The 27,092-nt window shown below is 36.6% G+C and overlaps 1 protein-coding gene across 1 annotated transcript in view; it reads right to left on the reverse strand.

The window, feature by feature from the left end:
- The window catches only part of PTPRD (protein tyrosine phosphatase receptor type D), a gene marked incomplete at both ends in the record, with an annotated part of 312,639 nt that extends 304,388 nt beyond the window's left edge, over positions 1-8,251 (reverse strand). The window contains one exon of the mRNA XM_082301167.1: positions 8,173-8,251. Within this exon, the coding sequence (XP_082157293.1) occupies positions 8,173-8,227 (55 nt within the window). The remainder of the gene's footprint in view (positions 1-8,172) is intronic.
- Between the last annotated feature and the right edge of the window lie 18,841 nt (positions 8,252-27,092).

Genomic DNA, 27,092 nt, shown 5'->3' on the forward strand with positions numbered 1-27,092 from the left:
CAGAAAAAAGGGTTTCCTTTGTCACCAGTATGCACAGCTGCCAGAAACTAAGACAGATGTGACAGCATATGAACTGTGAAATGCCAGCAAACTCTGTCAATTATTCTGGTATGTTTTTTTATTGCTGCTTCAGGATATCACTGAACAGATCCTTTTGGTAAGCTGTGTCCATATACCGTAAGTGTGCACACCTTACCCAGCTAAAACACCTTCTGGGAATTACTAATTTGTGAATGATCTCTTCTCTGTCCAACTAGAGTTATATCTACTAACCAAATGCAATTAATCTTGACATTAAAATATGTTTGCTTTTTATTTTATGAAATTATTTCATGTAATTTTAAAGGGGTTTGAGTATATGGCAAGCCATTTGCAAAATTATTTTATTCACATAAAAAGGTATAATTAAAACATACGAATCAGCAGTCTCAACATTTAGACACACATTTTAGGACTAGGGGAACTCGGGTACAATTAAATGAGTAAGTAACTTCAAGGTATATACTCTTATTCTGAAAGTAAATGTGAGAACACTTGCAAAAGAAAGAGATGTATCCTATCCTAGGTGAGATAAAGTTCAGAGACTATTCTCCAGTGCCCTTCTGGAACTAGACTTACAAGTTACTATAATCTTCAGGATAGTTGTCTGAATAGTACATACAGATGTATCAACCCCAACACACCTATTTCTGCATCACACGAGTAAGAGCAGTGAAGAGAATGGCATTCAGACTGAAAAGATGATGCAGATCACAACGGTTTAGGAGAAAAACCAAAACCAAAAACAAATACAAGCATATTAATGAAAAAAAAAACCCACAAAACCACAGGCACAAATAGCGAACACTGTATTTTCAAGTGCCACTTGCACAGTGATACCAAGGAGCATGTTAGCATTATCTAAGTAATACTGAAGGTAGTACTACTTTGATCAAATGAACAACAGTATACCCTTTAGACTTGGTCACATTACAAAGGGAGAAACTGCTATGAATTGACACAGGTAACTTCAATTTTAACTCTCCAAAATTTGTAGATGACAAAGAACAACAGATTGAACTGCTGAAAAGTAATAAATTCAAGAAAATACAGTTAATATAATTTAGAATATGTTAACAGTGGTTTCTTGCTGTGGTGCAACACTTGACTTCCTCATGGGGATCCTTCACCTTCTAGAAATTACCTGGTATTAATACTTGGCAGAATTATTAAAATAGCCTCACCTGATTTGTACATAGTACAAAGCATAGCATTCCAACTAGCATTTCAGTATCCAGACAGTAACTTCTATGTCATATGTACATTTCTTTAATAAAAACATCTAGTCTTGACAGAATGACATTGCATAATCAATATTTCACCATATATCCAATGGTTAATTAGCTTATTGTCTATAAATGGTACCATATAGGACTGGAAACCTAAAATTACTCCATCTGGAAAAAATCTTTTTGTTCGAACAGGCAATACTTTAAAAGAGTTGTTTCAAATGACAGTGTTCCAAGTACAAGCAGAAAGTCTGGATAGCTTGAGGGCACCCCAACCATTTTTGCTGACTACCTCATCCCTGCCTCTAAAATTATTACATGACTGAATTGCATAGTTTCACCTTGCAGGGAGAGCAATTAGTTTTCTTACTCCTCTCCCACTGGAGACAGAAAATCAGCCTCCCACACTTCAGATAAATACACGTCACAGAGCAAATTTTTCCCATGCTAATTTAAACAATAATAGTTCAATTACATTTAATTGTAGATCTCCTCTAACCATGCTAAACCATCTCTTTACTAATCCCAGTGTTAGGAGAACTGCATGTAGGAAGAATAAAGTAGGTAAAAACAGAAGTGCAAAGCATTTATTTTCACTTTTGACATTAATGCTATTCTGCTTCAATATTGAAAAACTATATTCAGTCCATATATTTAACATCACCTAGTATCATGAGAGAGATGGCTGCCTGATTTTTAATTATCATTCTTCATATATCCTGATATTTTCTCAACAGAAGTGTCGAACAATGCATTAGTGACAGATTCCCAAGACTGTGCCCCTTCAGCCCTTGGAGCTTAACTCCTCTCACATTACAGTATTTATTGAATTTCCAAGCCAAACGGTGTTCTGCTCCATAAAATTCTGACAAGTGGACTCTGCCAAGCTAATAACAGCCTCATTCTGCTGAAATAAACTTATTTCACTGCGGCAAACAAAATGACATGACCTGGAAAGGTTATTTTTAACTGGGTAATGACCCAATACAAACCAAACCTCTCTCACTAAATTCTGAAAACTGTTAAGACAAATTTCTTAAATGTAAGTATGTCCCACTTCTCTGTTGCTCTTACTGTACATGACTACGGCAAAGTTTTTTTAAGGTCTATACTGTTTGATTTTCTTAATCAGTAGTTCAGTAAACTTATTAAGCAATGCCTAGTTGAGAGTATCTCAGCAGAGTGATCTAGCAAGCGCAAAACTCATGCTTGGATGCTGTGTCCTCCAATGTTCTTTTGCCCTCCGCCATTTTAAAACTTTTTGTCTGTTTATTTGACAAATTTATATTAAAACTGCCCTTACATACAAAAAATTTGAAAAGTATTTCCTTCAGAAGTATTTCTCTCTCCCTGATTATTTTTATATTAATTTTTACAACATTGCCATTAGAGAGATGTGGAGAATAAATGATTAGGGACTAATTTGGCCTTCTGGAAAGGCTCTGTCTTCTACACATATGTCAAGTTCTTCATAATGGTCATTCATGTAGTGAATGTTAGTGGAGTAATATTCATGAATCGCCTTTTTCAAGCTGCCTGTATACTTCTGTTAATACGACATATTTACTGCAGACTGCATCCACAGACTAACCATCAGTTTCAGGTCAGATTTGTATCAAGTTTCAAATTACAGGAGACCATGAGACAACTTTTGTAACAGCTGGAATTTTGCACAAACATGCTGCACCCTGTTAGGTACCCCTTTACTAATAAAAGGTCTATACTATAGGTCTATATTCCTTGACTGCAAACAGACTCCTACAGTTTGCTAAAGAGCTGTTAGAACACCTACTGCAAACAAAAGGAGCAGAATAACGATCACTCATCAAAATCATGAGTCTCAGAGAATAAAAGAAGAAAAATGGAAAAAAACCCAAATCCAAGCAGGAAACCACAGAAGTGAAAGAAGGAACACTGCCTTTTTGGGTACGGCCTGTAGTTTACCAACAGTAGTGGCAAAATATTTAGAATTTTAAAACACTGCTTTCAATCACTTAACATTACTAACAAAATGCAAATGGCTATATTTGTTAGATAAATTATCTTACTTCTTTCTATATTTTATATATTTTTTTTTTTTTTTTTGGGGGGGGGGGTGTTTCCTACAAATGCATTACCATGCAAAGCACAGAACAATTATAAAGTTTCTCAACAATCATGATGTCTCTAATCTATCAATCCAAGTTAATTCTGATATTAACATTCCTGATTGTTTACCCTAGTCATAAAGCAGGCTAGCACTACCCAGGACTGCATTAGGAGGAATGCTGCCAGGTGGTAAAGGGATGTGATTCCTTCCATCTTCTCAGCTGTTCACTTTATACCTGTCTGTCATCTGAGAATGGAAGATACAAATGAATTCATATACTTGGATTTTTTCCGAGAAGTACTGTTCTTTTCACATACTAGGGATTGTGTGTCCTATGACTTTAGAAATACTTGTTTCTGACATTGTGCTAACTTATTCTTAGCGATTTAAGTTTTGCAATGTTCAGCTTCTCTTTAGAATGTCCATACCTCAGAGCCAATTAGGCAAGCCTTATATCTCACTAAGTACGTCCTCTTCGCACTGTGTGGCCAAAAAAAGGTATAAAATTGGAAAATTTCAAAAGTTAGCCCCCAAAAAAGCAGGCCAGGTATAATTTTAGTTAATACAGAATATTGCAATTATCAGTTTGCAAAACAGCCACCCCACTATGGTTCAATGAAAACATGGTATTGCTATGAAGCTCTTTCCTTTTCTGTTAGCTGTCAGCATAAGCTGCCACAGTCCTTATAGATGCTGATTTGAAGTAGATCTGAGAGCACTTACTTATCTCGATTGATCTATCACATGATGAATTTAAGAAGGGCAAGAGCATACTATTTACTACTCGATTGATGAACTTACCCAGACTTCCTGCAAAAAGCCTGATTTTACTTATCACCTGTGTCTACCACTACTACTTCTGTTGGTAGTAGGAGATTGAGAAAAGCCAAATCATGTTTGATGTTATCAACTATACATTTTAATTTTAAAATCAACCACAGAATCACAAAATGGCTGAAGTTGGAAGGGACATCTGGAAGTCATTTGGTCCAAAACTCCTGAACCAGCAGGGCCACCTAGGACAATGTCCCAGGCCAGCCTGCCTAACTGGTCAGTCATTCACAAACTAAAAAAAGTATTTCCTCACGTTCAGATAGAGCCCATTGTTTCACTTCATGGACAATGACAGGATGGTAGACAATGGGTGTAAGAGGATCAGTGCTGACAATTACCCATTGCTCTGTCGCTGGACATCACTGAAAAGAGCTTGGCCCCGTTTTCTTTACACCCTCCCGTTAGATATTAGTCCGTACGGACAAGATCCCCCAAGCCTTCTCTTTACCAGGACAGCCAGTCCAGCTCTCAACCTTCCTTGTTGGGGAGTGGCTGTTCTCTACACTGTTTTCAGTATGTCCATCCCTTTCTTGTACTGGGGAACTCAGAAATCAACACAGTACTCCAGCTGTGGCCTCACAAGTCCTGCTAGTCACAGTACAGCAGAACACTGCTACAGTAGTGGAACTCACAAGCACCAAACTGCCTTAGAGTCTGAAAAGCTGTCTCAGAAAGTTTCTAAGACTGTTATGTGTGGTAATCATGATTCAGTGACACCATTCCATACTACAAAGTTCTGAAAGACAAGAGGAATCATTTTAAGGTCATGAGGAGAAACAGAGTTCAAAGCGCCACAAAGTCCCTTAAAAAGAAAAGCAAGCATGATTTACAAATGATTCACTAAGAGATATTTGCTTCAAAATTTTCTGCATTTTGGGAACGATTTTGCTTTCCTAAATACAGGCCAAGTGATAAACAGTAACAAGTTCATAAAATTATTTTGAAATATGCTTATTATAGATACTGAAGTGGTTTGCAGTGTAGAAGCTTTTGAAGCAGAACTCATGAAATATTTAAAGTCATGCTTGCGACAGAATTCATATTTATACAGTATACCCTTGAGAGCTTTCTCACAGGTGCTTAAAAGCAAAAGGCTGGCAGAACCTTTATCTTTTTATTCAACTAATCTCCATATAATAATAACTGAGATTAACTGAGATTTATTTGCATTGTGTTTATTTCCCTCCTAAAAGATGTTTCTCTAGCAGCAAACATATTACTAATGTTCTTTCTCTTTTGCAAGCACTATTGTTTTAAATATCTTTGTAGGATACTATTTTCAATTTTTTGGCATTCAAAAACCATAGAGGGCATTCACTTGCTTGCAAGAGAAAACTGGAAATAGAGCACATGGCCTGTTTTCAGTGTCAATAAAACTCACTAATCAAATATCATTCCTTAAGAACGAAGCAAACAGGTTATTATTTACAAAATTCCAACTGGATAGCTATGAAAACTTGTTGATATTTTACTGGAATTGAATGAATGACCTAAAACGAGGACAGGTTCCCAAAATGAGATCAGGGAAATTCCAGCATGCATTTTTTAAAAATGGCATCCCCTCTTAACAGTTGGTATCTAACAAATCACATTAACTATCTTGAACTGGGTTTTGAATCAAGTTATCCTTAATGCAAAAGTATTTGAACTATGCAAAAATACCAAGACATTTTGTTTAATGGCAAGTGATTCCATGGCTTATTATGGCCATTAATTTATTAATTTATTCTCCCCCAGGTACTCTTCATTTAACTTATATTCATGATTCCTTTAATAAAATTAAATTAATAGAAGGTATCTGGTGTGTAATTGTTAACTAGACATATTGAGAACAAACTGGATACTGAGTTGTTCAGGTCTACTTATCTGTAAAATCCCTTTATGTTCATATACTTTACTATAAATTGTTACTAATAAAGCATATTGTTTAGAAAATACTAGAAAACCGAAATGCAGAGATGGCTGAACAGTCTTTTCACATTAGCCGCATGTCTTATATTCAGACATTCCAAAAGCTAAGGTTATGTATCTGTGTGAAAATTCACGTCAGTTCACCAGAATAACAGAAAAATAGTAACAAAAGAGATGTTTTTTATAAACTCCAAACCAACAGATAAAAAGCAACTTATGGATTTATTCACATGATTAAAACTAAATGCACAAAGGAAAAAATTAGATGCAATCAAATCAAGCCAGAATGCCATAATAATGTTGTTGCTGGATGCATGGAGAAAGATCCCATGACATTTAGGGAGTGTACGTATAATTTAACAGACACTATAGCAAGAAATTTAAACAATACAATTTTGATTTATATAGACAAAGAAAGAAGTAGCATAAAACAACATATTAAAATATGCATATACTTGATAAGATCCCAGTAACATTTTACAACATTTACAACATTTTGGTTTAGTAACAAAAAAAAGCAGGTAAATTAGCAGACAGTAAAATAAAGGCAGAAGCACCATAAGCAGCTCTGTAAGGACAAATTTATGGAAGAGATCCCCGAGCTAAATATTGGCATGCTGCTTATAAGCTGGCTAAGTGACAACTGAAAGAAGATGTAACAGTCTGCAAATTTTGAAGGGCATATGGAAATTGAGATGCAAGAAAAAAGGAGAGGAACTTGATCATCAGGAGAACATTCTGTAAATAAAAGGAAAGATGAGTTCTAAACAATATATAGGAAATCCCTTGAATTTTGAATATTTGAAAAATATTCTAAACAAACATAAAGAGTAGCAAAGAAAATATTCACAAGACAAGGAGGATGAAGACCAGCATAGTTAATTTTTTTCCTCTCCCCCCTCCAGACAAAGCAGACAGCAATTCAAGTTGCCATTCTTAGGGGTAGCCGCTCCTTTGCAATGGCTTATCAGTCTTAGCGTAGTGGTTTTTCACATCAGGTAATTTTACCATTTTTCAAAGAAAATACATTTTATGCCTTTAGAACTGTAACTCAATTTCAACTCCGTACTGTTTCAATAGTATACATCACTGACACTAAACCTTTTCTCCAAAAGTCTTGAGGAAATAAATGACCAAAACAAAAAGGAAGTCCACCTTGTATATATATAAAAGTTCAAGAGCTCAATGAATGCACGGGAAGAGATTCACATGACTCATGCACAGGGCTATAGCTTCTACGCATAGAAATAAGGAATGGGAGAGCAGAGTGATTATCAAGAGAGCTCTTTTTCTTGGAAGGAGGAAAATTTGATTGGAGTACCATCAAATGCCATGCCAACACAGTGGTGAGACTGCAGGGGTAGAGAGAAAAAAGATGGCATCCACTAGATGCTCTGATTCAGCTTGAGCACACAAGTAATCCCAGGGATTGAGTACATTAAATTGCTTCTGTGTTTTACACCATGAGGACCGTATGAAGAGATAAAAAATGAACAAGAAGAAGGCCTCCAGGATGAGGCTTTAGCAACAACTTCAACTTTTGTCTACCACGATTTTCCAGTTCTTTAACATTCTCAGCTTTTGCTTTTTTCAAGTTGCCAGTGAACCACCACCTAAGATACTAGAAAACTGGACAAAACAGACAAAATAAATTGTTTTCAAAAAGTGGTGCAAAATTGAACTATTCTGCAGAGTAAAGCATGTTGACTTTAATGTGACAGTAGTCATGACAACAATCAGCACTTTAAGTTTTTCCTGCAAAAGATGAACTGCTACTACTACCAGTCAAAGTTAAGGATGATTCACTGAGCCTGTATAAATTCATGCAGAACACTTTAGATGCAAAGTAAATCTCTGCAAGTATCCTGATCCCTTACTGTTTTCCTGTCCTACGTGGTGCAGTCTCTAACCTCTCCCACTCTCACTCCACATGGGAGACTTCCATGAAGAGACTGAAACTGTACATAGAGTTCAATTAAGGTTCTTGAAAAACTGTGACAGGACTTGCCTCCCAACCCACAATTCAGCTGAAACAGAGAAACTACTTCTGTATTTTTCCCACTTTCTTACCTTGACAGTCAAAAGCAAAAATCAGAAAATATGACTCACCAAAATGCACAGGCATTTGAAATGCACATTCATCCTTAAGGATGCGCAATGTCTTCCCATGCCATGCGAACCAAAGCACTCTATGTTCCATACATCAAACACAACAAATTCAACTTTTAAAACCACTTTTCTTAAGAGTTCAAGAGCTCTCTATCCTGTGTGTAGGAAATTGAGTAAGGCAGACTGGAAACTAGCATGGCTGAGTAAGAATTTGCTCCTCAAACTGAGGAGTAAGGGAAAAATGCACAACCAGCGGAAGCAGGGACATGTGAACTGGGCAGAGTACAGGGATATGGTAAAAATGTCTAAGGATGGTATCAGGAAACCCAAGGAAAATCTGGAACAGGACTTGGCAATGGACGTGAAGAATAACAAGGAGAGTTCCTATAAATTCACAGGTCAGAAAAGAAAGCCCAAGGAGAGTCTTGATACATGATACACAAGCAGGTTGAACTAGTGATGATAGGTACAGTGAAGGCTGAAATGCCCAATGACCTCCTTGCCTCAATCTTCTCCAGGAACTCAAGCCTCCCAGTTCTCTCAAGTCCCTGATCCTCCAGGTGAGCGTGGGGGCAGTGAAGTCTCTCCCACTATAAGCAAAGAGCAGGCTTGGGATCACTTGGTGAAGCTGAACAGCCACTAGTCTACTAGACCTCCAACAGTGATAGGATGTGGGGCAGTGATTTAAAACACAGAGAAGGCAGGTTTAGATTAGAAGTTAGGAAGAAATCCTTTACTCAGGAGGTGATGAGGCAATGAAAGAGGTTGCCCAGAGAAGTTGTGGATGCCCCATCCCCAGAAGTGTTCAGAGCCAGGATGGCTGGAGCTCTGAGAAGCTGGTTTAGTAGAAGATGTCCCTGCCCATGGCAGGGATGCTCGAACTAGGTGATCTTTAAAGGTCCCTTCCAACCCAAACCATTCTGTGATTCTATACATAAACCTTCAACAGAGCCAAAGTAATAAAAATTAAATTGTCGAAATTACACGTTTCGGAAAACTTTTGCACTATACTGAGGTGTTCTGAACTTGCTACACAAATAGTGACACATACAGTAATGGTGATTCCATGCAGATAATCTCTTCAGTGATTCCCAGATGGAAGAATGCAGAGACTGCACAGCAAAATATTCTAAATATTGTTAAATACGTTATTCTGCAATGCACTTGGAAGCTACAACACGTAAATGTAGCAATATATTACAGTAACAGAAAAATACATACTTTTCACAGCAACCATTTTTCCCCATCTCAGAAAAGCTGAAGTTCATCTAAATCACAATAAAGACACAAAGGAAAGGGCAGAAAAGCTTATGAACATCCTCTGAAAAGGCACAGGAGAACAGAATTCAAAGTCAATGAACAAAGCCATCAAAAAGGCAGCACTGTCCTGACAATAAACCTTTTATTCTTCTCCTGGTTTATCGCTTAGATTATCAACAGTTCTTCCTTACTAAAGGCATCAATTTCCCTTTTATATGAACCCTTTTTCTCACCTTCCTTCTGCTTTGTTAGAAAATTCGGGACACCTTTGCCACCATGACGGGATAAAGAAAGAGGGCAGGTAAGAGAAGATAAACAAAAAGAATGCTGTACGAAGACTTCAATAAAATACATTAAAAACTGGTACAGTTCTCAGGTACGCTCTCAGGAATCATTCTTCCTCCGTCATTGTCCACAGAAAATTATAAATTAGTAGCATAAACAGTCACACCAAGAGCAGGAAAATCAGTTCAGATATATGAACCTATGAAGATCTAACACTGAAAAGCCTTGTTAAGAAACAAAATTTGGCATCTGTACAGTTCCACCCCTGCAGGCACTTAACTGGCCTGAATGCATTCCAGTCACTGACTACCTAACTTAGTTAAGAATTTATACCAGAACTGGTCACACAAGCATTTCTTATTAATTAGATCTATGAGAAAACAGTGACAGCAGAGATGGGTTTTTTTTAAAACCATTAGCAAACTATGTCTAGGCAAAACAGTAAGTAAAAGCTTCCAATCCCATGATCTGATAGTATGATATGGTCTCCTCAAAGGAAAATATGAAGGTCACATAATTTATGATATCAGACACAAGAATGGAAAGGGATTAGAAAAATGTAATGCAAGCAACATATTTTGACTGTGTTTAGCTGACATTAACATATCATTTCAGCTCTAATTTCAGGGTATTGGTACATAATCAGTCTTCTGTCCTTACTCCTGTTTCTTCTATAAATCCAGACTTTGTTCTTCTTTCAGCTTTAATAATAGCCATGTATTTGCCCTTGTTTTTGCAAAATTGAAGAGATCAGCAGTGGTACCCCCCCCAGCACACCAATCTATTAATTACAAATTTATGCTCACGTTTTAAAAGCAATAAGCTCAGATTTGCGCTCTGCTCTTTTACTGTCAATAATTCATTCTTTTATTTACTACACAACACTCGAACTCTTTCCTGAGTACTTGAATTACTAATTTCCTCATCAGTACTCAATACTGCCATGTGGTACCAATTCAAGAACAATAATATATTTTTACATCATACACCTATGTCATACACTATCATATTATTCTTAATTTGCACAACAGGAACTGAAAAAAACAGATGGGTCTGGATCAAGTTCTGGAACATCAATGCCTGAATAAATGCCAATGAATAAATTATACTGAAAAAGTCATCAGAGGTCATACATTCATGTTCAGAACTCTTACAGGTAAGGAGTAAGGAGCTTAGCCTGGAGTCAGGTTATAGGCCTGAAGGAAGTTTGTTTGTTGCTGAATCCAATAATACTTGCTAGTTTAGAAATAAAATCCTGCAGGAAAGGAAAAATGGCTTATCATTTGTTCTGGGTCAGGTATGATTTTCTCTTCATCCTAATATTGCCTTCACTGCTGGGTGAAGTAAAGTCTAATACACACAGGATAAGAACTACCTGGGTGATGTGAAAAGAGCCTGTATTTTGCAGTAATTGGGGCAGGTATTTCCTGGATAATATTAGCCTTTTACCATTAGAGTTGTGTATTGAGGAAGCCTCAATAATAGGTTTTCTAACTAGAATGTAAAAACCACAGAGGATGTGTAACTGCAGACAAGAACAGCAGAGATGGAGATAGGATAGGGTTGGTGTGGCAATTCAGATGACTAGTAAACACCTGTTAATGGGGAAATTAAGGCTGGTATTGGACCAGTTGAGGTGATTGATCCTGCAAAGCCTTACAAACTGGTATAAAGGCAATGGCTGGAAGAGAATCTCTTCCTCATTTTCTCTGCGACGTCTCCACAGAACCAAAGCGTCTTCATCTAGTTATCCTTTCAGTATTTTTTTTCCTTTCATTTGCAAGTTTTGGGTTTTCATGTACAATTTCAGCATCATTTCTTGGCACACCTAAGAATTTAAACATAAAACTCAAAAAAGCCTTTTAGCTTTTATCCTTCGATAACCAATAAGACAAGACTACCTTAAAAAACACACAAATATCACTGTTTGATCAAATCAAAGGTTTTTAAAGAAAGATTTCTCTGTATTCACACTTCTCTTCACAGTTGTTGTAAACAATTATTCATGATTTTCCAGCTTTCTACTCCAGCACACCTACTGTTTCAGAAGCTGTTGACAAGCAGCTCTTTCATTTGGACCAATCAAGCCTGCTTGAATTAACAGGAAGTTTTCCATCAACAACACAGAATGTGAATACTAACAAGAGGCTTTCTTCTAGTTAAGTTGAAACTGGTTTCAAAGACAGATTCTCAGCATAATGAAAGCCTTGCAAGAGGCCAAAATAGTATAAGTACATTACATGTTGTGCAGAAATCCCAGGCTTTTTACTGTTTCTGAAGAGTCATAAAAATTTTCTCCCTCAGTAACCTAAATCAGGCTTAGCTATTGCAGATACATTCTGATTTATCCATCGTTCTTTGGGGTCATCTAAATGATATGTTAGGGAAATGCTATAATGTATGACATGTTTGTTGGAAAGCATCACTAATTTTTAATATGAAATAAGAACTAATTTTTCTGTACTGCAAACAGAACTCATTTAATGGTTAAAATCTAAAGATACTAATACATGAATAGGCTTAAAACAAGAAAAAGAGTTAAAGTTATACACCAGTAAACTAGTAATAAAAAAGCAGTAAAAAATTAGAGGTAGTCCCCATCCTAACACTGAGTCCTTTAAATTCATTTTGACCTGCATCTCCAGAATCTTGAATGTCATGGCAAAAGAACTCAAAATGTGGGTGGAAAAAGAGTCCTTAAAATTTTAATTTTATAGGACAGCATACAAAATTTTAATCATTATCAATTACTGAGCACATAGCAAAACTATTCTTTTGTGATCATTAATGGCACATTTCTTAATACACCATTCAATAACAGGCGTCTTGTGAACAGGTATTTGGAATACCACTGCAGAACATGAAATAACTCAATTTGTTAAAATTAAAAAGTGCTAACCAAGTCAATGGATTTATTTTACACTACATTTCTGTACAACTTCAGAGTATGTGTACTTTCATAGAGACTTAATCAAATGGAAATACAACCATAACTCTGTCATGAAATAAAGCTGGATCTAAAATGACAAAACCACTTTTGTTAAAGATGTATCTGCTGACTCTGAAGAGATTTTTCAAGATAAAAATTTTGTCTGTGCACATTTACACTGCAGTTTGCTTGATTATATGAATAGCAGCACCTAACCAGTAGCTAGTAATGAACATCATAATCACTATATTCAAACAAAGCAAAGCAACCACAAATTAGGAATGAATTACACTACCATTTTGAAATTACTACTATGTTCTACATGAGTAATTGTATTTGGACATGTAAGTGAACTTGAGGTTGTCCTGAGCAGATGATTGTTTTTTGGATTACACTGCCTGTAAAATCACTATTTGATCTTAGGGATGCTACAGAAATAGTTTGTCATTTGCCACAGGCCTTAATTTTATCAGCTGTATTCAATCCCCAGACTACTTCATATGGTCCATCTCATTGCTAAAAGGTAATGGAAGAATCTTTATAACTAATGCTCTAGTCCCATTTTTTTCTAGACACATTTATTTCAAAGGAGTAGCTTGCTAACTGATGTGAGGAAAATAGATAAATAAAGCATTAGTCACTTAGCCTCAGTCATTAAAGAACTATCATACAAATGCATTCACTTATACTGACTTTTCATCGTAATATTACCATAGATGCATAGTATAATACTAGTTAAAAAAACCCAAAGTAACAACTTGCTGCAGGTGCATAGCTGGGGCTTAGAAGCTCATCACTGATTCATCTGAGAAATGGTATACTAATTTACTTCCAATTCTACTTTTTCGCTAATGAAAAATTTTGTAATATTTTCAACCATGCATTCTGAAGCGAAAGGAAGTACTTCTGGCTTATACCTCAGGCTGGTGCCACACTTTGCTCCTAAACCAGTATGTCTGCCTGTTCTAAAGAAAAGATAGAAAGCTTTCCATGTTTCTAAACATTCTTTTCCCATAACTATTCCATAAGCTCACTTCTATTTCATGGAAAAGTGCTGCTACTGAAGGATTATTATGGGGAGGAAAAGGCCAGGAACGAAGGTGGTGAGAAGGGAACAACATAACTATCACCAAAAAAATTGTAATAAATTTCTTTTACATCCATGAAGTTCAACAAAATAGGTATAGCCTGTGAACAAAGCAATTGAAGATTTAATGTCATAAGAGGATCTATTTCAAATGTGCCAATGCTTGTTTTATGATCAGTTTTAATCTGCTAATTTGCTATGACAGGTATAAATCACAAGCTAAGACATGCATCTAAAAACAACATTTGTAGGCTTTTACTGCTCACAAGGAATATCAAGGTTATTGTCCAGCTTAAATAGAAGAAGAGAGCTTCCATCAACAGATGTCAAAACAGATAAGCACAGATTTGACATGTGCTTGCAGAACTATCACCTGCTACCAGTGCTGCAATGACAGCTTTATGGTGAGAATGTCAATGAATTTCATCGTGCTCTGTATTTCAAATATTGCTCAATTGAATATGATAAACATATGTGTTTCTGCCAAGCAATAGGTGTTTATTGCCATAATGCTACTTGTATAACGAGTGTGCAGATTATTTTCTTTCTACATAGGTATATCCATATTGCACTTAAGCACACCACTATTAATTTTTCTACTGAAAACTTAGATTAATTGGTACTACAGATGTACCAGGAGAAAAGAAGATGTTAATGCACTGAAATGAAAAATCATTCATCTGTCTTACGGTAAGATGGTGATATATAGTAACACATACTTTCCATGGTTTCAGGATGTCTACAACAAATGTCTGTCTTTCTGACAACTGTTTTCTAAAATATACAGGCATTGCGAAGACACCTGTTCAGATCCTCCTACTATCTGGTAGGATCACACTACTAAAAATCACATTATTTTTAACTACATAAAAAAAATATATTCTGCTTAAGATAACAGGTGCAAGGATAACATGCAACCATGAAAAGAAAAGAAATATTGAAAAAATACAAAGCAGAGAAACAAACCTGAATGCAGGTAGACAAAAGCCTGAAATGATTTTGTACCAAACATAAAAGGTCCTGTGAGATCACACAGGAGGAAAGAAAGCAGGGGGAAAGTACTATTTATATTTAAGAATAGAGAAACACTTAAGTTTGGTCTGACTCCCAGTTTAACCAGATCTTTCTTTTGTACTTATTGACCACCACCTCTTGCCTGTACTTCTCTTTGACAGGTTCTACATTTACTTGAGTATCTTACTAACAATTAGTTCCATTATAATTATTATTTTGTGCTTCTAGATTTTCTTCCAATTATCTCTACTGAGACAGTGATACCACCACAAGGACCACAGCTGTCATTTATTAGTCTTTTTAATACACTTTACAGCTTGCCCTAGGCCTATTTTTGAATAAATTAATTTCCTCATTAAATCCTCAAAGCTCAGCTAGCATAAAGTATCTTTTAGGTCTTCTGTTCCCTGAACTATCAAGACTGCTCACTGTTTACCACTATAACTTTTAGACAATATCCCTAAAACACATTCAAAAACTAATCTCTTAACCTCTCTTGATAGTGTTGATTTTCTCAATCTTCTTAATTGAACAATTAAAAACATCTTAGTTATAAATTTTCAAATCAAAGTTACTTAAACAATAAAAATAAATGAAGTCAAAAGAGACAACTATATATTCTCCCCAAGCAAATAAGCCAGTAGTTCTGAAAGAAAGAGAAATTCTCAAGTCGAAATTCCCATGCCTTTCATTAGTGAAAAGTTTTCTTCCTTAAACATTGTCTGATGTGTAACAGCTGCCTTTCCTCTGCAGGGCACAGACACTGGTCTCTCTCCTTTACTGACACAGAACCTAAAACCTTTAAGACTTACAGCAATAAGGATAAAAATGGCTAACAAAGCAAAAAATTACAAATGTGGAGCAGAGGAGGACACAGATACAAAGAGAAATTCTGCTACTTTCATTTAAGACACCTGACGAAAAATGACAAAGGCATTACTACCATTATGCAGAGGAAGGAAACTTCAAAATCACTTTTATTATAAGAATAAAATTCTCTCTCACAAAACATTTATTGAAATTAGGGTTTGAGATAGAAAGAAAGGTACTTCAATTCACACACACTATTTATTAACAGGCATTATCCTTCGCATAGGTCAGAGTAGAAAAGTGCGCCTTTCATTATCTATGGACAGGAAGCATGAGAAATTATATACATATTCATCATTATTAACTGTGATTCGCCAGCTTTACTACTATGGTTTTATATAATACAACGTAAAGAACTGTTTGACTTTCTTTGACTAGAGACTTCCCCAACATGGTAGTTAGATAATTTGATGTATCAAAATTACACTATTAATGTAGCTGATGTTCGTAGTTTAAAAAAAGGTATTTGTGTACTAAGCCTCAAAATTTACAAAGACCAAGAATACTAAATAAGATTTATCTCTCTCTAAATCAAAGCACTGACCTGAACTTGCTATTTAATATTTCAGGCTTTTCCAGAGAGTAAGATGCATAAAGTAAATTATTTACAAATGGATATATATTTCCTCATAGGAAAAATGAGGAACTCGAAGTAGCTGTCAGAGACACTTTTAATACAGTACAATAGTTGGTCTAGTCCTAGTTTATTTGTTATGTTTTGAAAAAATCAAGATCTTGCTGAGTTCCCTATCATCAGTGTATAGTGGGGAATGGAACTGGTTCAGCACCACAAAGAAAAAGAAGAGCAATGCTGTCTTTTGATTGCAGAGGATAATCTATAAACACAAGGAACAAAGCTGACCCTTGGCGTGATCTCCGTTCACCTCTGACAAGGGATGGCAATCTAGAGATATCGTTATAGGGTACAAAACAGCTTTTAGGAAAGGTTCCAAAAGGAAATCATTCTTCTATTCACCCATGTTGCCATAGAAACAGAACAAATCATGCCTGTCCACAAAGGCTTTTATGTCAACTTCTGTCAAAAAACTTACATAAAAAGTAGAAATTTATCTAAATTAACAAGACAGTCATTAAGTGACTAAGATAGGTAAAAGAAAGAAAATAATTTATAAACAAATGTGTCCTGTCTTGGCCCTTAAATGCATAACTTTTAAAGTGTAAATCAGTTTATTCCAAGGGTTTACTGCACGCTGCTATAGTTCACTGTCTTACACTTCCATGCAATTTGAGAGGGCGTAATTTATATAGAATGATGTCTTCAAATTCATGGGGTCAAAAGCTATACATTTTTTCTCTTTTTTCCTCCTCCCAACCATTAAAGAAAGGTTGTATCATATCCCCATCATCTTTGCAAACTTCATTCCTTCAGAATACATCTTTAATCAAAATATTTCAGCTAAATCAATATACTTACTGAGATAATTTATTTCTACCCCATGATATCTTTAAAGCATGATTCTTCATGAAGCTCATGCAAATAATACTGCTACTTATATTAAAAGGGTGCTTAATGAAAATGGATTTCAAATTAAAATATGGTAAATTTCCTAACTCTCCAGTTAGTGTAAACAAGATAGTATGGCCAGTAGAATCTGGATCTTGGTATCTAACGTCAGGAATGAGTTTTGTGTCTGTGGCATTCTTGGACAATTACTAAAACTCATGCAGAACTAAATTTTTAACATTTTATGCTAGTGTTTAACACACTAAGAATTTTATGTTGCCACACAAACTACTGTACACAGAAGGAGAGGGTTTATTACAGAGAAGTGCTAATCCCATCTATTTGGTCTAGTGTAGTTTGACTCAAAACATACTACAGAACTATGAAGACTGGATCTCTTAGAGAACTAACTGCTTTTCCATTACACAAACATATTCTCGGATTTCCCTTTCCATTCCTTTCACCCAATCCAAAAAGTTCTAACACATACATGTAATGCCAGGAATGGCATTCCACAAGAATGCTACTTTAGGCACATCCTCAATCCTTTGTTTTTTAACAACAAAAAAATTTAACTGAGTTTTGGAAATTAATTTAATTTCATTTCTTTTGAGATGCAATGCTTCTGGTCTGGCTCAAACGACCCATGAACCTAAGTGGATTCACGCATGCACCAGTTACGTACTCTGGAGTGCCAGCATGATAAGGATCTTCACACTGGGATGTTTTCTGAAATACTAAAGTTACTGATTTATTCTTGGTATTTCATTTCTGCATTTATAAGCACAAGGCATATCCTTGATAATTTAAATTTTATAAAACTCTGGGGGTTGTTTCAGATTTTTTTTATTTTTATGAGTATATTTTATTTTCGTTGGTTTGACAATGTTGTTCTTCTTCACAAAGACTCAGTTCAAGCAAAACTCACCACACTTTGTAATCTGCAGATCGTTTGCAGTGATTTCCATGTTTACACATGAAATCTACACTTTGATGCTTCTAACTTTGAAAAAGGTTAACAAATGCACTGTTTACACTGCAAGGAGGATGAACCTACTAAATCTAATGCTAAGGGTGCTGTACCGAACATCTGCAGAATTCTAAACATGTTTATTATAGCTCCAATTCCCGAAACCCAAACAAATCAATCGCGTGGTCATGTCTCTTTTCCCGTTGGCAGAATACAGCTCAGATTTTGCTGTTTATACTAAAGCCTCAGCTCTTCATCAAGAACTGAAGCTCGAGTCTCAGTGATCACCACAGTTCAGAGTACTTTTCTTACCCAAGCTGGGACAGTTCTGAAGTAAAAAGATGAGGCTTTGAGTTAAACTTTTTTTTTTAAACAACTTAAAATATATGTTTTTATAAATAACGTGGTAAAAATGTATAAATTTATAAATGGTATCAAATGAATAGAGTTAGAATCCTGTGCCAAAAAAAGCGGGTAAATGAGAGCTCATACTATGACATCCTTCATTACTTTAGAAATAAAAACATTATCTAACCTTACACACTAAAGATAACTCTGATCCCCAAGTACAGCCCACTAGTAGTTAAACTACATAGTGCATTCCTCAGTTCTCTAGTCAATGTTCCCACAACTCTTTTTCTTTAACTTCCACTATGGGACTAAATTTTTTTCTGGAAAACAAGCAGGCCTCTTTCATAGAATCACAGAATATCTTGAGTAGGAAGGCACCCACAACTCCGGTCCCTGCACAGGACAGCTGCAAGAATCACACCATCTGACTTTACAGAAATAATTGTTTCCTTGCAATTATTTCCTTTCCTTTTCTGATTTTCCTTACCTTATGGTGCTCTGACACTTACCAACAACTTTCAAACTGTTCAATGACAAGCACTCAGAAGCTTTTCCTTTGTTATTTGAAATTTGGTCAATCATTCTTTTGGAAAGAAATACGCAAAAAATATGTTCTCATATTGATGATTTTCTTGCTTTAGATGAAAAAGATTTTTTTTTAATGAACTAATATATTTCACCTAGTCCTGGACTGCACACAGTGATACTACAAATACCTGGATTTTCCTTCATGCCTTGCTGCCAATGTTCTGCCTCGACACAAAGAGGAGAAAGTGGAGAAAAGCTTTGTTCACCAAAGCTTATATACTTCTTCCTAAGAACAGACTGCCCTTAAAAATAGTAAACAAATATCTTGAAGACATCTGACATTTGATTTTCAGAAGAGGGATTTAAGAATCATACAGAATCAAAGATACATTAAAAAATACTCTGAAGACCACATGAAAGACATTTATGAGACTGGAAAGAAGCGCACAGGTCACAATTTTTGAATAGAGCAGGAGAACACCTAACAGTCTCTAAGATGCAGGAATGATTTGGTTCTTGCTTAGTCTACAAGGGTAAGAGTGTTCTCTAGATTATCACACAGTGTTGCAAATGTCATCAGTAATTTAAAAATTACTGAGAAGAGCTTTCAAAATTTATTATGTTTAAGTATTTTAAATAAGTATAACTATGCAAAGAAAAAGACCTTCTAGTGCAAGGAACATTTCCATGAAACTGAAATCTTATGTGGTGACTTCGTATACACAACTGGCAAGCACAAAGAGCACCAGCTCTTTTTACTTTCAAGTCTGTGTAGACAGCAATTATTTCTGGTTTGGAACTTGAATTCTTTTCAGATTGCACAGGATTTGTTTTGTCAGCAAAACAGGCATTTAAATTGTCTTCTTAATGGTCATCTGCTCCAGCAGCTAGGCAAACAGCTACACTTGGTTTGAAAACTCTGTCCAAACTGTTTTAATGAGCTTAATTAATCTAAACCTCTGAGGACTGTGCTCTCTCTAGAGTTAGTTCTCTTTAGTTTCATGTTTCTTTATTGACTGTAGTAAAATCCTCCAGGAAATCTGAGGACTGGTTCTGATCCCCCTATAACCCACAGAACCAGAATGAATCAGTTATGTAACACTTCACTTGGGTATTTTTCTCTACAATAAAAGCAGATGGAATGTTATTGCTCTAATCTAGGTTTCATTTTGTTCCCTTTAAAAAATTTCATGCTTTGGAAACATGTTTGTATAAATCTCACCTGTAACAATTAAGCCAAATTTATTTTATATTGCAGATATATTTCACTCCTATATTCAACTTCTCTTTTTTCAGACGATAATGCTTAAATTCTAAACTGAGTCCTATTATATTTTTGCAACAAATTATCTCTAATGATGAGGTAAAAAAGCAAAAGCTCTGCAATAACTTATTATACTTTTGAAAGCCTCCATAAAATGGAGTATTCCACTATTTACAGTACTGAGATAAAACATGCTGTCAAATGTTATCAGTGAAACTTTTTCAGAGTTTTTATGTCTTCTGACACAAAGTCAGAGAAGCTTTTCTTTTGGGGTCCTCTTCTTTATGGATTGGATTAGGTAATTTTTGTTAGAAAAGACGAAACCTGGTAGCTGACTGCCTGAATTTTTTTTTTTAAATGCAAAATTTTGCAACACCTCAAGTCTTCTGTTAAGACAAAGACTTCTGTAATGTCTGTATAAAGCAGCTATCATTTCAGATACCTGTTTAGCCTAGACTTTTCATAATCTCATCTAATTTTTCTAACTAACTGATATTTACATAGATAAAGTAGCATATGGCTGAAAGTTTGCTCAGTCATTTACTTGCTTTTAATATGAGCAGTAAAGTTCACTCACTACATTTGCCAACACTCCTTTTTGCTTGTCCTTTTCTGGCAAAAATCCAACTGGAAGTGCCATGCTAAAATGCTATTATCTGGCAGACAAAGATTGGACTGAAAAAAAGAAAATGTAGGGGTAAATTCTCTTCCTCTTAGAGGCTTCATCAAGCTTCAGAACTGTCAGCTCCACAAGCATACATACAAGTCTAAATGCAACAGGCACCAGCAGAAAACATCTGTAAAACAGTACATTGATAAAATATTGTCAAATATACAAATTGTCTCCTTTCAGACACTTTGCTTATAGGCATTTTCAGAGTTATCAACTAATCCAAGGTTGCATGAGTGTCATGAATCTCAGAAGCAATGTCTCTTTTACTAAATGTATCAGAACACGTTTCTTCTATTTAATTACGTTCCCTTAACTGGGATGTTACTTTTTGTTAGTCAAGTAAAAGAACCATGATACATTTTGTAGAGTTAAATTTATCCCCCAACATGACAATGATGTAACAGTTCTTGGCTGGGTGGCCAAGTTGACCCATTGTGTCTTCTCTCCCCAATAAGAATGTCTATATTCTCTTGACCTTTGAAACATAGGTACAACCATGAGAGTAATGATTTATCTGTGAAAATCTGTTGTGTAGTTGGAGGAGAATTAATACAGCATTTTCTGCTTCTGTTTCTGAAGGAACACTGCGAAACAGCAGGAAAAGATGAAAATTCAGATTTTAAGTCAAGCAAGCTCAGACACAGTAGGCTAGGATGGTCTAGAAGCTGGAAGAAAACAACAGGAACAGCTGATCCCAACTGACTGAAGGGATGTTCCATGACATATAACATCATGCTCAGTAATAAAAATTGAGGGAAGGGTTTTTAGGGTGTAGTCATTACTCAAAGACTGTCTAGGCATAAGCACACTCCTTGTGTGAGGTGGTGAGTGATTGTCTTTGCATTGCTATTTTCCTTCTTCCTATTTACTTCACTTATTAAATTGTCTTTATCTCAACAGACAAGTTTTCTCACTTTTACTATTCTGTCTCCCAGATCATGGTTGGGATAGAGGAATGAGAGAGTAACCATGGCCCAACCATCAACCCACTTCCATTACACAGTACAGTAACACTTCATAGGGGGTGGGGTTGAGACAGGGAACACACCCAAACAGAACAAAATAAACAAACCACAACTCTGCATTCTTTAGAAATCAAAAAAACTACCACCCTAAAATGTAATTTTTTGGATCAGTGTCTATTAAAGCCAAGGGTTTTTCTACAAAAGCTCAAAGAGTGAGTGCCAGGTAGAAATATTCTTTTATATGAAAAAAAGAAAATTAGGTGAACTTAAAATTTTGGACATGATCTAGATCCCACCTAGCTGAATAGCAGATAGCAGAACATGTGTGAACAGTGTTGCAGTAACTTAACTTTGCTAGTAATGAAGATCCTTAGTTAATCTGCTTTTTAGTATCACACAAAATCTCATCAACAAAAGTATAACACTGCATCATAATGTAAATACTCTTTACAGCTCCTTTTTTCAATGACAGAAAATAAAAAAGCTGCAGCTGAATTATCTACAGTGATGCATTTCATGAACACAGCTAGATTTTGTTACTGATCATGAGACTATGTGAGCGAACTGTGAGGATGGACACTTCAGCAAAAACACCGCTGATTCAAAGGAAAAAAAAGAAAATTGCTGTACTTAAGGTCCTTCTACATACAAAGTATGAATGCAAATGAAAGCAAAGATTTAATAAAAATTGCAACTGATACTATATGTGATATGGAAGCATTAAACATCTTCTGTGAGTTCTCTATTGCAAAAGAAAGAGTTGAGGAAACAAAAAAACTACCTTGATTATAATACACATTATCATTTGTTCACGTCACAAATCAGGTTCCAGAACAGTTATACTTTTTCAAAACAAGTAATTAATTTCATTTCTGAAAACTGTTTGCTAAGTGAATGCTCTGGGCTAACAGCTAATATATTTGAGTAGATTCTTTACTTGCATTATTTCCACGACATTTTATCAACCAATGTGCTTCAAAGAAATGCCACGAATACTATGGAATTATATATATGATGAGATGCAGAGGCTACAATTACTTTCAAAGCCCACCTGGATAACAGATATTTTGGTTCTCAAGTTAATCCAAACCCAAAGATGCTAGTTTGCAAACTGGAAACCAGACTTTCAAGTAACTGGAACAATTGAGAGAGGACTCTAAGTTTTTGAAAAAAAGAAAAAAAACATACCAGAGATAATCTGTCCCAATTTTTTAGGTGTTGGATCACAGAGCAAAGAACAGGGAAATGTATTTCAAATATGTTGAAAAATAGTTAGTGATTCAGGCTGATTGTGAAGAACTGACAGAAAATGCCATATACATGTTTGTCATGAACTGCACAGAAGCGTGAATATTTTAATGAATAACCAGAAAATATGAGATAAGCAACATTAAAAAAGAACATAAGAAAATAATGAAATTACTATAAAACAACAAAAAACTTTAATGTGATTTCTAAAGCTCCTTGTAAAAATCAAAACTCTTTAAACAGCTGATGGAGATTAAACAGTTGTTTTTTTAATGAAAAACAATGTAGTGTAAGGCTTGTCCTCCAGAATTAATGCAACTGAATGCAATCAGTTTGCTAAAGAAACTATGAAATACATTATTTCATTATTTAAAAATTTTAAAAATTCCTTCCTTATCCATCTGTGATTCCAAAAATGGAAAGAAGTATGTCACCAACTAATAGCTAACAGACTTGTTTCAGGTTCTGGTCCTGTCACTGGGGACTACTGAGAAGAGCCTGGCTTTGTCCTCTAATGCACCCTCCCTGCAAGTATTAACATGCATATCCCCCTGAACCCTCTCTTCTTCAGGCTAAATAGTCATGTAAGGGAACTCAAGCTCCTTCATTATCTTAGTGGCCCTTTGTTGGATTCTCTCCAGTATGTCCATGTCTCACTTGTACTAGGGAGCCCAGAACTGGGTAGAGTACTCCAGATGTGGCCTCACCAGTGCTGAAAAGATGGCAAGGACCACTTCTGTTGACCTGCTGACAGCATTCCTCCTAACGCAGCTCAGAATACCATTAGCCACCTTTGCAGTTAAGGGCAAATTGCTGCCTTTTGTTCAGCTTGGGGTCCACTGAGCCCAGGCCTCAGAAAAGCTGTTTTCCAGCCAGACAGCTTCCGTCATGTTATGTACAAGGGCTTAACTCTTCCTCAGGTACCAGACTCTGAAATTCCATTTTTTGACTACATGAGGTTCTTGTTGGCCCTTTCCTGAGACTGCTGAATGGCAGCAAAACCCGCTGGTGTATGAGTCACTCCTCTCAGTTTTGTACTACCAGGAACCTTGCTGACGGCACAGTGACCCAAAATCCTAAATATTACTGAAGACAGTAAATGGGACTGGCCCCTGTATTGAGCCTAAGGTACCCCATTGAGGACTTTATGCCACCACTTATTACCCTCTGGTGCCAGTCATTTAAGCAGTTTTTAATCCACCTCACTGTCTGCTCATCCAGCCCATACTTCTTCCGCTTCTCTACAAGGATATTTTGGGAGACAGTACCAATAGACTTCCCAATGTCAAGGCAGACAATATCCACTGGTTTCCTCTTATCTACCAAGCCTGTCACTTCCTGCTAGAATATTATCAATTGCTCAAGCCAGACTTCCTTTTGGTGAACCCATGCTGACTGCTTCTGGGCACCTTTCTGTTGTACATACACCTGGAAATGGTACCCCAGAGTAGTTGATCCATCACCTTCCCAAGGACTGAATTGAGATCTGAGTGGCCTCTTGCTGGTCCTCCTTTCTGCCCTTCCTGAGTACAGGGCTACAATCTCAAGGCATGCTTCCCAGTTACTGTGATCACTGAGAAACTACTAGGAGTAGGCTATCAGTGATATCAGTCAGGTCCCTCAGCATTTGTGCCTATGGCAGGGCTCTACAATTTGCTTAACTATTTTCTAACACAACTGTCTTCCATCGTGGGATTGTCTTCCTCACTCAAGACTTCCACCCGCTCTCTGGGGCCAGCTGAAGGCTACACTCTCTAGTAAATACTGAGGTAAAGAAGGCATACAGAACCTTAATGTCTTCTATGCTCTCTTGTCACCAGGGCCCCTTCATCATTCAGCAGCAAGCTCGCATTTCTTCTAGATTTCCTTTTATTTCCTGCGTGCTTACAGAAGTCTTTCTAGTGCAAGCTGAAAGTTCCTGCCTGAGGTAGGGAGTTGGAACTAGCTGATCTTTAAGCTGATCCCTTTCGACCCAAACTACTACATGGTTCTATGATTTCTTGTTCAACAGATTCAAATCCAGATGGGTTTTGGGTTTCCTACCACATCTGCACACTATGTTCTTTCCAGGTTACCTGTCTTCCAGGCTTCCACTCTTTGCACTCCTTGTTTATACTTGAGTTTTGCCAGAAAATTGTTGTTCCTCCATGAAGGCCCATTTGATCTCTCTGAAAATGAGATCAGCTTCAAGTTTTGACCACAGAACTCTTATGTGAATGTTTCATGAATGTTTGCATTAATTTATTTCTTCCTAATGAACTTCTAAAACAATGCAGGTGAACATTGCACTTGACATTTTTCAAACTCATCCTGTTCTTTTTCAGGAAAGATAGTGCAAATATCAGTTTATCACCAGGTCTTAAATCTTTAAACTTCTATGTACTACATGATGTTTTAATATGCATTTGTATTCTTGATAAAAAGACGGTGTTTTGCTTTGTTTTGCTTTTCATCTCGGTTAACATGGGGCATTTTCTTCCTGATTTTCACTCCTAAATTCTTAAGTTTCTACAACATGGCTGGGAAGTTGGTAAGTCCTCCACCAAGATAGGCTCTTTACTCATTTTTTAGTAATTTGTAAAAAAAAGAAGTAAAGATGTGCTTGCCAGCTTCCATCTTGTTTAAAATAAAGATGCAGAACACCTTACTTTACAGCTCATTAGTACAATCACTTGCCATCTCTGAATGTCTAAGAGCTTTACAGAAACACGTGTTGTTCACAACATATCACAATTTCGATAACTAAATAGACATGGGTTTCAAAATTCACCAGATCATCTATACATTTATTTATAGTATGGAGAACAGGATAACCTATTCCTTTCCACTTGAGCAACTACCATGCTTACTATAGATCTACTGTACTTTCAAATGTACAGCTAGACTGTGTCCTGTTTCTGGCCAGGACAGAAACAGTTAATTTTTTCAGTAGCCCACGATGGGGCATGGCTAGGGCCCTGAGGTGTAAGGTCATTTTCCGGTCTGTAACTCTGAACATGGTGTGGATAGCACTGAGGAGATCCGGCAGACCTAGCAATAAGAACACTCTTTCCTTAACATACACGTGAAATTCAAAATTATCAAAAGCTGTTATAACAGGCCTGAAGAAGGAAAAGGGGATTAAAAGCTGGGGAAAACCATCCTCCCCTGTTCCCCTTTCAGACTGGGTGCAACTATGAATGGACTCCTAGAAGCAGTGCTGGAGGTAAGGGCAGGAGAGCAGCACTTGGAGGAGTGTCCAACACACTTGGAACTAACTGACCCAGGGGTGGAAACACAGACCCACTATCTGCTATGACTGATCCAGACTGCACTGGAAAGGGGTGAGGCTCCAGCACACTTACAGTACATTGATGACATCATCATGTGGGGCAACACCACCAAGAAAGCTTTTCAGAAAGGGGAGAAGATAATCCAACTCCTCCTAAAGGCTGGCTAAGGGACCTGCCCAGGACATTTAGTTTTTAGGAGTAAATTGGCAAGATGGAGGTCATCACATTCCATTGGACGTGGTCAACAAAAGAGCAGCTATGTCCCCACCAACCAGCAAGAAGGACGCACAGCCTTCTTAGGTGCTGTAGGTTTTCTGGAGGATGTATATTGCAGATTACAGTCAGATTGTAAGCCCTCTCTATCATGCAATATGGAAGAAGAATGATTTAAAGTGGGGACGTGAAAACAAGAAGCTTTTGAACAAATTAAATAGCAGATTGCTCATGCTCTTGGGCCAGTCAGAAAAGGACAAGATATCAAAAATATTCTCTACATGGCAGCCAGGGAGAATGGTCCTACCTGGAGTCTCTGGCAAAAAAGAGACTCAAAGATGACTGCTGGGGTTCTGGAGTTGGAGATACAAAGGCTCTCTGGCCTGCTAGTCCCCAACTGAAAAAGAGATGCTGGCAGCTTATGAAGGGGTTGGAGCTGCTTCAGAAGTGACTGGCACTGAAGCACAGCTTCTTCTGACACCCTGAC

This window comes from Coloeus monedula, assembly GCF_965178545.1.
Source record: "Coloeus monedula genome assembly, chromosome: Z".
NCBI classification, from domain to species: Eukaryota; Metazoa; Chordata; class Aves; order Passeriformes; family Corvidae; genus Coloeus; species Coloeus monedula.